The following is a 12,218-nucleotide window of genomic DNA, read 5'->3' on the forward strand; positions in this document are numbered from 1 at the left end:
GAACGATAGTTCCATCGGAGCCAGCGATAGAGTATTTCTCGTCGATGTGATGGGCTTTCGATATTCGCGATAGCAAGCCGACCATCACTCGTCTGCGAAAGAGAAGAGAAATTTTAAGAGACGAGGAACGCACCGAAATATGCATCAATAATAGGGCGATGGTGATGGTTTACCTACCCTGATAAACATATTCAAAAAATGGTCCAACTGCAATAAGTCATCTTCAACTAAGCTAAATTAATCCATGTACAAAAACTAAACTGATAATTTAAACTAAAAACTGATTTCAGTTACTGTGCAGGAATTTTGTCTCCTTGAAGGCAATTTTCTAAACAAATGATTGTAAAAATAGTAGCATCAAACCAGGTGTAAAACTTGATAAAAAGTAGTTCTAGCAACTTGAGTAACCAGTTTCCTTCAGTGGAAAGGTTAAAAGAACCGTTGTTCAACTTTCTACTTACAAGAGTAACCTATGTTTATATTAATGTGAAAGAAAATTAGGTCATAGCAGTACACACCAAAATTTTTTCACTGAAATTCAGTTAATTTTTATTGAATTTTCATCAACTGAAATTTTAGTAAATGATTCAGTAACTTATATTTTACTTAATTCTCAGTTAACTGACATTTGTCACTTTGACAGATAGTTTACTGAATGTTCAGTAGAATGGTTGTCAAAACAACTTAAATTTCAGCAAAAGAAACGTCAAATTATTTTGCTGAAAATTAAGTAATTTTCTTGAGTCAAATTGACAGATCATTTGCTGAAGATTCAGCAATCGTTGCTTGTATTTCAGTAATCCAAATTTATTTTGCTTGTCATTAAAAATTTTTCAAGTACTATTATTCAAACATTTATTTTATTAATCCTCCAAACCTGAAAAACAGGTGGTTAGCATCGTGGCATTTGTTGTTCACATTTTTCTTACCTTTGTTTCTAAAGATCGCAATACAAAATTTAAAAAAAAAACACAGCATTTTTGAATGAGATTCTTTTTCTCGGCAGAATCCAAACAATAAGTCAAAAGTGATATTTCAGTTTGACACATATGCAGTTACTGATTTTGAGAAATGTTTTGTTCATTGCCAAATTTCAGCAAAAGTGATGATTACTGAATCGCATTCAGTTATTTATTTTATTTTATTTTATTTTTTATTTATTTTTTTTTGTTTTTTTGTTTTATAGCAAAATTCCAGCTCAATACTATAATCTTAACTATCTAGTATAAATTCCATGGAATAATTCTAAAAAACCAAACCTCTGCATGGAATCATTCTAATAAATCGATATTTAATGAAGGTTAATGGCTTTTTTTTTAATGGCTCCTTAGATTACTTCCAAGGCATTTATACCCGAAAATGATTTATTCGGCTTTGCCGAAAATAAACTTAAATTTAATTATGTCGTATAGCATCGATGAGCCCAATTCGCAAAGAGGATGACAAAAATTTACACTGATGTTCAAAATTATGAGCTATGTTATTTCATCATGTTAGAAAATGCAGAGGATTCTTCAGTCTAACTCGAAATAAAAACACTCAGTGTACCAATTTAAATCCAATTTATTCAGTCCCATATATTATCGACTACCGAATAGGTGAGTATCACTAAATATAACCCCAAACTACAAGCTATATTGATATCAAAAAATTTCATAAGTTCAAATCAAAGACGATTCAAGTCAAGACGAGGGGATCGTCACTTCCACGGGTCGTCGACGTTCTTTGCTCCAGAGTTCTTTTGCTCGGAAGCGGCGCATGCAACAGCGAATCTGCGAGAAAAAAAAAGCACGGTGAGAAAAACAAAACCATTCGTCAAGCATAATCAGCAAGCTCATTAGATTGTGCAACGACTTACGGCTGTGGCATGCTAAAGTACTGCTGGTCGGATCCGTTGTTCTTCTTGAAGTTGTGCGGCGAATAGCGATTGTACAGGCCCCAGATGCTGTTCATGAGCTTTTCGCTGTACTTGACCGGTGTCAGGTCCAGCGCTGGAAATGATGAAGTTGAAGAAGAAAGTTATCGTTTAGAACACGCCAGGGTGCGATTTGGTTCTATTTTTAGAACGGCATTATACTTACTCTTCATGAAACGTGGTGACTCCTGTTTGTCCATGCTTTGACGAGCCACGGCAAGATTCTTTTCATTTTTAGGTTTGCGTAGTTTGTGCACCGCGAAGGCGGCCTGTGGCAGACTGGCCATTTTGTTGCACTCTGTGGGAGAGAAAAATATTTATTTTATGTCAATTTTGAGTTAATAATGCAGTTTGATTCGAAATCATATTAACTAATAAAATTTAGTACTTTGTTGCAGAAACCCGTAGAAAAACTACTGTTTTATTTCACTTTTTATTTATCATTTTACTTAAAAAAAAGAATATTCACTAAATACAGTTCAAAACGGTTTCACAGAGAATCAGATATCTGTGAACTTAAAGTGCTTTGATTAAACTCAAAATAGGCTTGAGGAAAGAATACAATTTTTTTTTTATAAAATGTCCATAATAAAAAATCCTAACCAAATTTTAATATTTAGGAAATGACCAATTATGACTTTGACGTTGAATTACTTTTTTTAATCTAAAATCAAGTAAGGGAACAGCATCTAATTCCATCGTAACTTTAATGTTGCCATATCAGCACTTTGATGTTCAATTACAACTTATAATAAGCGTTTTAAACTGAAATCGAGTGTTATCGCTCAATAAATGAGCAAGCAAGTTTCTATCAATAGTTTTACAAAATAAGTAATTCAATTAGCGAAAATCATCTAATTGTATGGAGTTAGGAGCAAGTACTCAAAAACTGCCAAATATACTAGAATTTCTCTTAATAAATAACTTCATGAGAGGTAAGTTATTTAAAATGCAAAATCATTTTTTTAAATATTTTAATGGCAAATTGCCAAACATATGAGAATCTCAAAAAATATTTGGAAAAAATGTGCAGAACATTTAGAATCAATCGTGTTATAGCTTTCAGTAAGCCTATAAATATGTTTTTTTTTAATCTATTTTAAAATTCTTTGAAAAAGTAAGTCTAGAAATAGAGCGGAGTAATATCACAATATTTAAAATAGGGTGCATCTTTGTTAATTTATTCCCTTACTAAGAAAATGTTTCAATATTATTCCTCTACACAATTTTGCATACAAATGTGCAAAAACGTCACAAAATTTATACATTGATACAATATATCAAATCGGATTGCTTGAACTTTTAATCCTTTTTTTTTCAAAAATTTATAGTTTCTGAAAAAGGCTTTAAATTTTTTTGTATCACAATCAATGTTCATTTTGATGTACAAAATCAAATCAAATAGCGATATTTTAATAAAATGTGTAGTATGAGAATTCTTTCGTAGAACATACTTAAGATGAAAAATTCGACATGTCTGATATTTGTCACCATGAATAAAGGGTTCTTTCCCGACATTTTGCGGGGTTAATCACAATATTTCGTGTGGGGTCTGCAGCTAATTTTTTTTTGGTTTTTTTTCGATTTTAAAAGATTTTTCTTCAGAAAAGTCGCTGAAAATTAATGGATTTATTAATTTTGTATTTTAGAGTCTCTCAAGGCAATTTCATAAGAAATTTGATGGATTTATACCAACAAATTTCTTATGAAATTGCCGTGAGAGTCTAAAATACATAATTGACCAATATTTGACCTTCAGCAAAAAGTTTCCAAGGCAAATTTGTCAGATTTCTAGCTTTGTTTCAATTTGACCGAATAAAAATCTTTTCTTTGAACAATTTGTCACGATAATACAGTAACATATGCCCGGATACAACTTGAACATTAAACGATGCCAAAACATCAAAAAGTGATTTATTACCCAGTAGGTTCCCAAAATTATTTATTCAATCCTCTTTTATATTACACCATTTTATTTTAAATCATTTTCATAAAAATCACATTGTTGAGAACAAATTCTATGAAAAAAGAATCAGTTTTGGATCGAAAACAGAGATTTGCCCAATTTCGTAAAATATAAAGTGTCATTCTCCTAAATTTCGGGATTAAAATTCCCTTTCACAAAACGATAAGACAATTTCTTCACAAGATATTTTTTATTAACGTATTCACTAATTCATTAAGCATAATCAGCTTGCCAATTTTGTGGAAACGTGTATGAATCACTAGTGAGCTTAACATGCTTCAATTTCTATGAAATTATAATTTTATGATAAATTCTTACATTACCAAACCTTTTATTGATTTGATACAGAAAATATGTTGATGTTCTCTTCAAAATCCCGAACGATGACTGGAGATTAGGGTGCCCAGAAAAAATGACCCCCTGCTCCACAAGCGGAAAACGGTTTTTTGAGTAATTTTATGCATCTGTGCAAATTTTGATAGAAATTGGTTGAGATTAACCCATTGATACCCGAGCCTAAAGTTGGTGAAAAAAATGTTTTTCATACAAAAATGACTTTTTTAAATCGCTAATAACTTTTCAGGATCGAGTTTTACAGCTTTGGTATGTTCTACAAAGTTGTAGAGCATTAAATTTTCAATAAGAATCTCACTTTTGGGAATATTTGGATGGAAGTAGCGCACCGTGCAGACCAAACCGTAAGAAAGTTGGTTTTTCCATACATTTTTTCAATGGGTAAATGATGACCGATTTTGCTCATATTTGGCCCAGAGTCCTAAAATAGGTCAAGGAACAATATTCTGCTTGTGGAGCGAGGTTTTGAAAAAAAGTCCCATATTTTGGGCACCCTACTGGAGATGTTATCTTAACTCTTTTTCTGAATGTTGTTTATGCTGTCAAGATGTCAACAGAATGTCCAAGCTTAGCTTTAAAAATAAAATTAAGAGTTTAGATTAAATTCAATCCCAGGATATTTTTGTACTCCCTTGTGGACCACCGATCAGTGAGGTACTCCTGGATATTAGCTCCTGAAAAGTGCTTTAAAAGTGCAAAAATTGCCTCACGGCAAGAAAAAGAGGCGGTCCTCACCAGCAGGATCGGCAGATTTGAAGAAGCTAAAGAATGCCGAAGCGCTACCTGCAAAGCCAGGCAGTTTGAGCAAGGACGCTCAAAATTCGTCTGGAAACCAGTTTGCTACCCTCCCTGTGGACGTGAGCGAGAAGGGAGAATTTGAACGACGGGAAAAGTTGCCACCCATTTTTGTGAAAACATCGTCATCGGATTCGGTGCGAAAGTGGCTGACCGGGTTTATCAAATCTGGTGCTTTAAGAGCTTCCATTCGCATGTGTGCTGATGGACTCAAAATTCTGCTACCTACCAGAAAGGATTACAACTACGTTCGGGATTTCCTGAACAACACCAAGATTGAATACTACAGCCATGACGATCCAGGTAAACGCCCCATGAAACAGGTCCTCCGTGGCCTGTACGACATGGATGTGAGTGTGCTGAAAGAAGAGCTCAAAACTCTTAAATTGAACGTGATCGAAGTCTTCAAGATGACGAGACACAACAAGGACATCAAATATCGTGATCAATTGTACCTGGTTCATCTCGAGAAAGGATCGACAACGCCTTCTGAGCTGAAAGCAGTTCGGGCAATTTTCAACATCATCGTGACTTGGGAACGTTATCGTCCAGTGCACCGTGACGTGACACAATGTTCGAATTGCTTGCAGTTTGGACATGTTGGAAGGAAATGTTTCATCAAGAGTCGTTGTGCAACCTGCGGAGGTGAGCACAAAACTCAAGCTTGCAACACAATCAACGAGAACATCGAAGCCAAATGCTTCAATTGCGGCGGCGACCATTCTACCAAGAATCGGAGCTGCCCAAAACGTGCTGAGTTTGTAAAAATTCGACAGCAAGCGACGACGAGGCACCAACCAAATCGTCGCAAAACACCACCAGCATACACGGACGTGGATTTTCCTGCTTTGGCGTCGCCAGAAGCAGGATCTGTTCGAGTGGTTCCAAATCTGCAGCCATTGCCGTTGAATCAGCGGCAAAGAGTTGCAGAGAATACAACACCTCCAGGCTTCAGTCAGCAACCGAGGGAAAACCAACCAGCATCAACGGATGAAGGCAGTAGTTACCTGTTTTCACCACAAGAACTTCTGAACATTTTCATTGAGATGACAACAACACTGCGTGGTTGCAAAACTCGCCAGGAACAAGTAAGAACGCTTGGAGCATTCATCTTAAAATACAGTTCGTAGTTTACTCGTTCTAATGATTTTGAATATTTCAATTAATTTATTTTTTTTAGTTGTAAGTTGGGATTAGTTGTTAAAGTGATTTTTTTTCTTTTTTACCCAAATGTATTCGATTCAATGCAATAATGTAAAACAATTTGAAGTAAATACAATAAATGTGATCAGTTAATAATAAAACGAAAAATACAACAAAGATGAAGAGCATTAGGCCATACCACTTAGCATGTAAAAGAAATGTAATTATTACAAGAAAGTTCAATAAAGACATATTTAATTTAAAAAAAAAAAAGATATTTTTGTATCTAAGACGGTGTGACTTAATATAAGTTCAGCAATGAGAAATGTTTAATGAACGAGATTGATTTTTTTATATACAATCAGATGATGATAATTTGACGCTCAAAGGTTATCTCTAATTTTGTCTAGATTTAATTGGTGATAAGAATTCTAAATAAAATTTTAAAAATATGTATCACCATAACTCTCAAGCTTGCAAATTAGTTGGGATTCCTACACCAATTTGCAACATGTTCGCGAGTGTAGGAGTTTAGGTGTTAAAAGGCTAATTAATTATTGGTAAAATAATAATCATTTTAAACTGTGCTAAACGTCGTTCCAAATTATCCGTCTTCTTAGTGGTCCGAAAAAATAACAAAAATAAGTTGCTTCTAATGCCTACTTTAGGTATGACGTTAAAAATCATGTTATAAGTTTATAAGTTTTCTTTTTTTTTCATAAAATTATTTTTAATTAGGTCCTTTTCGGTGCTGGGACCTGATTTGGACCGAATCGGCTTTTGTAATTGCAGTTTTCTATTATCGTGTGAATTCTTGCGCTTTTCTGTGCTATTTAAATTTAAAGTAAAATTTCTTTGAGATGAAATACAATCTTTTGATTCTAAAAACCATTTCACAACCATCATTTTCACTCACCTCCACACTGATGGAAAAGAGCGTCGGCTAAATCGTGTTGAGTTTCCTGCCGCAAAGCCGAATCGTGTTGAGACTCTTGTCGCAAGGTCGATGACAACGACGACACCAGACGTTGGCGCGCCTTGCTCAAATCTTCAACCTGCTGCTTCTTCTGCTGCCGCTGCAGCTGTCTGGGCACGTCCAAACTGAAGTCACCACCGTGCAGCTCTAGCACCAGCACCATTCAAATCACAGAGGTCCTTGATGCACCGATATCCGATACACGATACACAAGAAGACTAGGGTAAAACTTAATCCAAAAAACGGCAAATTTAAACCGTAAAATCACAACCCCAAAATCACAGCACGTTTAACGCCACCCCACTAACGAAAAAGTCAAATTCTCAGCTTTTGCAGGAAATCACGTTAAGCCCGAAAGAACCGGGAAAACAGTTCAGTCCGAGGACCAGATAACCTGACGAGACCCCGATTGGGCGGCTTCTTCTTCTTCTTTATTCGCTTCTTCTTATTCTTTTTCAAGATGGCACCTTATCACAAGCTGACTTGTAAACAACCATAAAGAGCAGATCAACAGCAGCACTTTGCATCACTTGAGCGAGATAAGCCGTCGAATGATCGACGGTTGGACAGAGACGGAGAGAGCTTCGTGAGACTTCTTCGCTGGTTCAAGACGAACTGGAAGGTACCGCGTGGCTGCGACCGGCTTTTATGCCCATTTTGTCGGGCGATGATCCCGCTTTGGAGGTTCAGAGAGGAGATGTGTTGGCGTTACAAACGATTGATCGTAGGTTCGAGTCTTGCTTAATCTGTCGACCCTGAGGGTGATCTTGTAAAGTCCGGAACGTAGTAATCTTCAGTTTTGACTACCAACCAGTCATGAGAACGATACTAGCCACAATCCTTTAGTTTAATCATACTCGGTTAGCTTTCGTGGTCTACGTGACAAGCTTTGCCAAGATCGGCGAGGATCGCGAAGATTCGGTTGACCGAGAATTGCATCATGTAGTCTTCGTCGTCAGTCGGTTTTCTAGCGTGATTCTAAGCCGAAGCTGATAGTGAGAATGGTTCAAGTGCTTATCAGTGACAGTTGAGAAGATTGTTCAGTTGAATATTGTCTATGGATGGGGACTTGCATTTTGAAGCTGCGGAATTGTTCGAGAAGAAATTAAAATTATTGATTTGATCAGCAAGATTAGCAACATTGTAGTTTTTTTTTAGTAACTCACGTTTATTATCAATTGCGCCAGATGAGCTCACTGAACAAGGAGGTGATGCGTTTTACTTTTTAAATCTCTTTTTGAACTAAAAGCATTTATGAGTTATTAAATTACTGGGCAATTATGATTTTATTTTAAACATGTGACTTATTTATTATTGTGACAAGCACAAAATAACGTCTTTTTAGTGAAAAAGGAAAGTTACAACCAAAAGTATTTAATTAAATTGGTTAATTAACGCCTGGTTAATTTACTTTCAACAACCCAACCACACTGGTAGACAGGCTGCGACGTTAAAAAATCGCCAATTTTTTAAATTAAGTTTTGTTTTTCTTGTTTTGTTAGAATTTTATGGGTTTGTTGGTCAAACTTGTTTCAGTGTTCAGTGCGTGAAACTTTGTCCTAAGGGGTAACTTTTGTCCCTGATCACGAATATGAGGTCCGCAAACCCCTTATGTCTATATATTAATTTTTTTGTAATTGTCTGTTCTACAACTTTGTAGAACATTGTTACTCTAAAAAATAACCCTGCAAAGTTGGAAAAAACACGAAATTTTAAAACAAAAAAATTGGTTCTAAATGAAAAAATGACCCTTCTGGATCAATGTAGGTTCGAAAAGTACATTAAATTTCTCATAAAATGACATGTTCCAAAAAATTTTAAAGTCGAGTAACGGAAAATGGGAGAATTTTTAAAACTTTTTTAGTGTTTTTTTTTGATGAAAATACGTTTTTTCGAAATTCTGAGTACGTCATCAAATTGGGCGTCTAATTTTACGTAAATGTCCTTTCGACACCAAATTTCTATCTCATCACCGTTTCAGGCTGCAAATTATTGAAAAACACCTCTTTTTTCGCATGTTCAAAAATGGAAGGGGTCGTACCGCCCCTCCGTCACGAGATATCAAAAAACGGACCTCAGATTCGTGATTAGCGACAAAAGTTACCCCTTAGGACAAAGTTTCACGCTAATCGAAAAGGGGTCGGGGCAACTGCTGTGTGAGTTGGCGGAAAATTGGGTCGTAAAATGAAGTTTAAATTTGTGATACTATTGCTTATAACGATAAAGCTTATTTTTCTGAGTAAAATGACCCTTTGAACGACCGCAAAGGATTTAAAATGGGTTTTTAATTAAAAAGAAAGGTCCAGAAAAGGTCCTACTTGACAGCTCGTTCCAAGGGGACCATAGTTGATCCATCGAAAAAATGTTGTCTCGTCAATATTTTTTTGCATTAAAATGGAAACAAAGTGATCAGAAATGGTTTTTAATCGTGTTTTTTTACCGTTGCACATAAAAATTGACATAGGACTTTAGTACCCAATTACCCAAGAAAGATTTGAGAAAGATGTCATTTTTTCGGGTTAAATTTTGACCGTGTTTTCATGAACATCCCCTTAATTGGAATTTAATTTGCATTGAAAAATAAAATACATAAAAATTAATTTCTAAATTTATTAAAGACTTGTAGTAAGATCTACGAATATTTGTTTTATCATAAAAATAATGTTGATATGGAGTACACAGTACGAAGTACACAAAAAAGCTAAATTAATTCTGCTAATTCAAAATTACTGATAAAATTGAGGAGCAAAAATACTATTGACCTAAACTAGAAATTGTCCAATCAAATTTTTACTTTTTTAAAACAATTTAGAATATTCTTTTCAGTCCGGACTCATTTATTTGAAGCCTCAATTATCCGAACATCAACTATCCGAAATTCGATTATCCGAAGTTTTCTAAGGAACTTCGGATAGTTGAATCATGGACAAAAATGTGTTTTCGTATTTATAATTTTCTATCTTTCAACATCAAATTCAAGTTCAGCGTCACATTTAAGTCAAATTTGTGGGGTTGATTGCCTTTCACTTTACCAAATGCATTAATTTTTCATTACGGCGAAAAAAACGCGAAGGTTAAGTTAATCAGATAATCGAGTCTGGATTATTTACAACGATTTTTTTTAGATATTATATTGCACTACCTTTCTTCTAACAATTTCAAATTACTGTCCAAAAAGTTATGCTTTTTTTTCAAACCCGAGAAAATCAAGACAAAATATGAAAGTTTCCAGGATTTCAGAATTACCGGTTTAGAATAATTACGAATTACGTTGTATGCCGCGTAATAAATATTTCAATTATTTATTTTTCCATATCAACAAAAAAACTGTCATAATATCGAATTCAAGTGGTACTTTTGTGGAATTGTCAGATTTTTCTGATAAAAATAATTTCAGATTTTTAAGAGCATATTTTTTTATAACGATAAATTTTGCCAAAACTGCAATTTTTTAAGAGCAAACATTAATATGGTCCTTAACAATTTTCATGAAGAATTTATGAAATATAGGGAATTCTTGAAATTTTCGTTTCGGTCGGTGTTTTTTGTCAAAATTCTGTTCCGCCTTCATTTGCATGACAGGGCCTAATACACGATTTGGACCCTTTTTTACCTACAGTGCAATGTATTTCATTTCAAATTCATGGTTGTCAGTTTAAGTCGCGTTTATGACAAACATAACTTTTGTCAAAATAAGTTTGCTGTAATTTTAGGTATATCTCAGGCTTTGTTTTAAAAGTCATATGGTACTAAGTAGCTAATAAACTGAAAAACGACTGAGGAACAGCATTTTGAAGAATGCGTTGCAGTACCTATTTTTTTTTTATGCTCTGGGAAAATTTACTTCACTAAGAAACTCAGCTTTGCCTGACCAACCAATTAAAAATGGGTCACCAATGTTTTCTAAACTCACCGTCAATAGTAATTGATTACTGTTCTCTGCAAGGTTCTTTATTCTCAATCAAAACCACTACAATTTATTTACTATCTCCAATGTACTTATGAGCCCACTTATCAGCGCTTGACGATTAATGGTATTGTTTTGCCATAACCTACAGTCTAGTTTGTGGTTTCGCTGTAACCAGTTCAAACCAGACTTTCAAAATTATTCTAGTTGGATCCTCGCCAAAAACACGCGAACCCAAACTTTTCCATTAAAAACAACGCTTGATGTTTCAAACGGAGCAGCAGCAGGGCCATCCTTGGAAAAACAAGTGTCTTATCACCACGGCTCGTGAAGCTGCTGCCGGAGATTACTCCGAAACTCTGCAACAAAAAAAAAATGCTGCATCCAAAAATAAGCTTCGCGAATCTGCACGCTCGCTTTTTGCGTGTACCCTTCCGATTATTTCGCACACACGAATAAGAAGAAATTGTGCGAATTTCTTGCAGAGTCATGCGAAAGCGAGTTCAACCGAAAACCAAACCACGGTCACTTAGTGGAGATAACCTTTGCGAAAAATGTGCGATTAAGTGCCCATTTCGAATTAGAGTAAGCTCATCGTAATCGTTTTCTGATTTAGAAAGTAAAAGTTGATTTCAATTACGGACTTCAAAGTTGAGAAACTGTTTGTTCGTTTCTTCAGAAGCTGATGTGTAACAAGTGAAAAGTGATAGTGTTTTTAGTGACAAAGTGACATCAAATTGACAAACGTAACGGTAAGTACAATTTTAAAAATTTGTGAAACTCAAAATTGAGCGCCAAAATCACAAGGAGACCCACGTGCTCTTCCCAAATCTCACCCTCTCACCACCGCGAGTGAAATTCTCTGTCGCGCAACAACTTCCGAATGTCGCGCGACGCTCTCCCAGTGACACTCAATCGCGAGTTCGCGTCACAGTGCAAAAGTGGTGTATTTTGTGTCTCCTCGTGTTTGTGGGCTAGTTTTCGGTGTACAAAGTGCACGGAGCACTGTTTGCGGTGCAAATTGTGACCGGTGGTGATCGTTTGTGTGTGAAAAGTAGTGCTAGTTGAGGGTGATCAGTTAGTGCTGGTGTGAGGGGGATCTTTTGTGTTTTGGTCGTCGATACCCCAGGTGAGTGCCCACTGTTCTGTCAATGTCAAGGGA

At 35.4% G+C, this 12,218-nt stretch overlaps 2 protein-coding genes across 2 annotated transcripts in view; one reads left to right on the forward strand and one right to left on the reverse strand.

The window, feature by feature from the left end:
* Positions 1-1,545: 1,545 nt before the first annotated feature.
* LOC120432585 (uncharacterized) lies at positions 1,546-7,769 on the reverse strand. The gene is made up of 4 exons (XM_039597819.2): positions 7,090-7,769; positions 2,082-2,213; positions 1,859-1,991; positions 1,546-1,772 (listed from the first exon to the last, which is right to left on the reverse strand). Exons 1-4 carry the CDS (start codon positions 7,310-7,312, stop codon positions 1,700-1,702), a joined length of 561 nt encoding a protein of 186 aa, XP_039453753.1. The 5' UTR covers positions 7,313-7,769; the 3' UTR covers positions 1,546-1,699.
* A 4,195-nt stretch (positions 7,770-11,964) lies between these two features.
* LOC120432578 (cytochrome b5 reductase 4) overlaps positions 11,965-12,218 on the forward strand; it is a 98,685-nt gene continuing 98,431 nt past the window's right edge. The window contains exon 1 of the mRNA XM_039597813.2: positions 11,965-12,185. The gene's annotated coding sequence lies outside the window, so the exon portion shown is untranslated. The remainder of the gene's footprint in view (positions 12,186-12,218) is intronic.

Source organism: Culex pipiens, chromosome 2 (assembly GCF_016801865.2).
Source record: "Culex pipiens pallens isolate TS chromosome 2, TS_CPP_V2, whole genome shotgun sequence".
In the NCBI taxonomy this organism is placed as follows: domain Eukaryota; kingdom Metazoa; phylum Arthropoda; class Insecta; order Diptera; family Culicidae; genus Culex; species Culex pipiens.

Excerpts from the sequence above, each read along its gene's own strand:
- LOC120432585 (XM_039597819.2), bottom strand. The coding sequence starts at position 7,312 with ATGGTGCTGGTGCTAGAGCTGCACGGTGGTGACTTCAGTTTGGACGTG. Across the intron at positions 2,214-7,089 it reads TCTTTTCCATCAGTGTGGAG|AGTGCAACAAAATGGCCAGT; the intron begins GTGAGTGAAAAT and ends TCTCTCCCACAG. Across the intron at positions 1,773-1,858 it reads TACTTTAGCATGCCACAGCC|ATTCGCTGTTGCATGCGCCG; the intron begins GTAAGTCGTTGC and ends TTTTTCTCGCAG.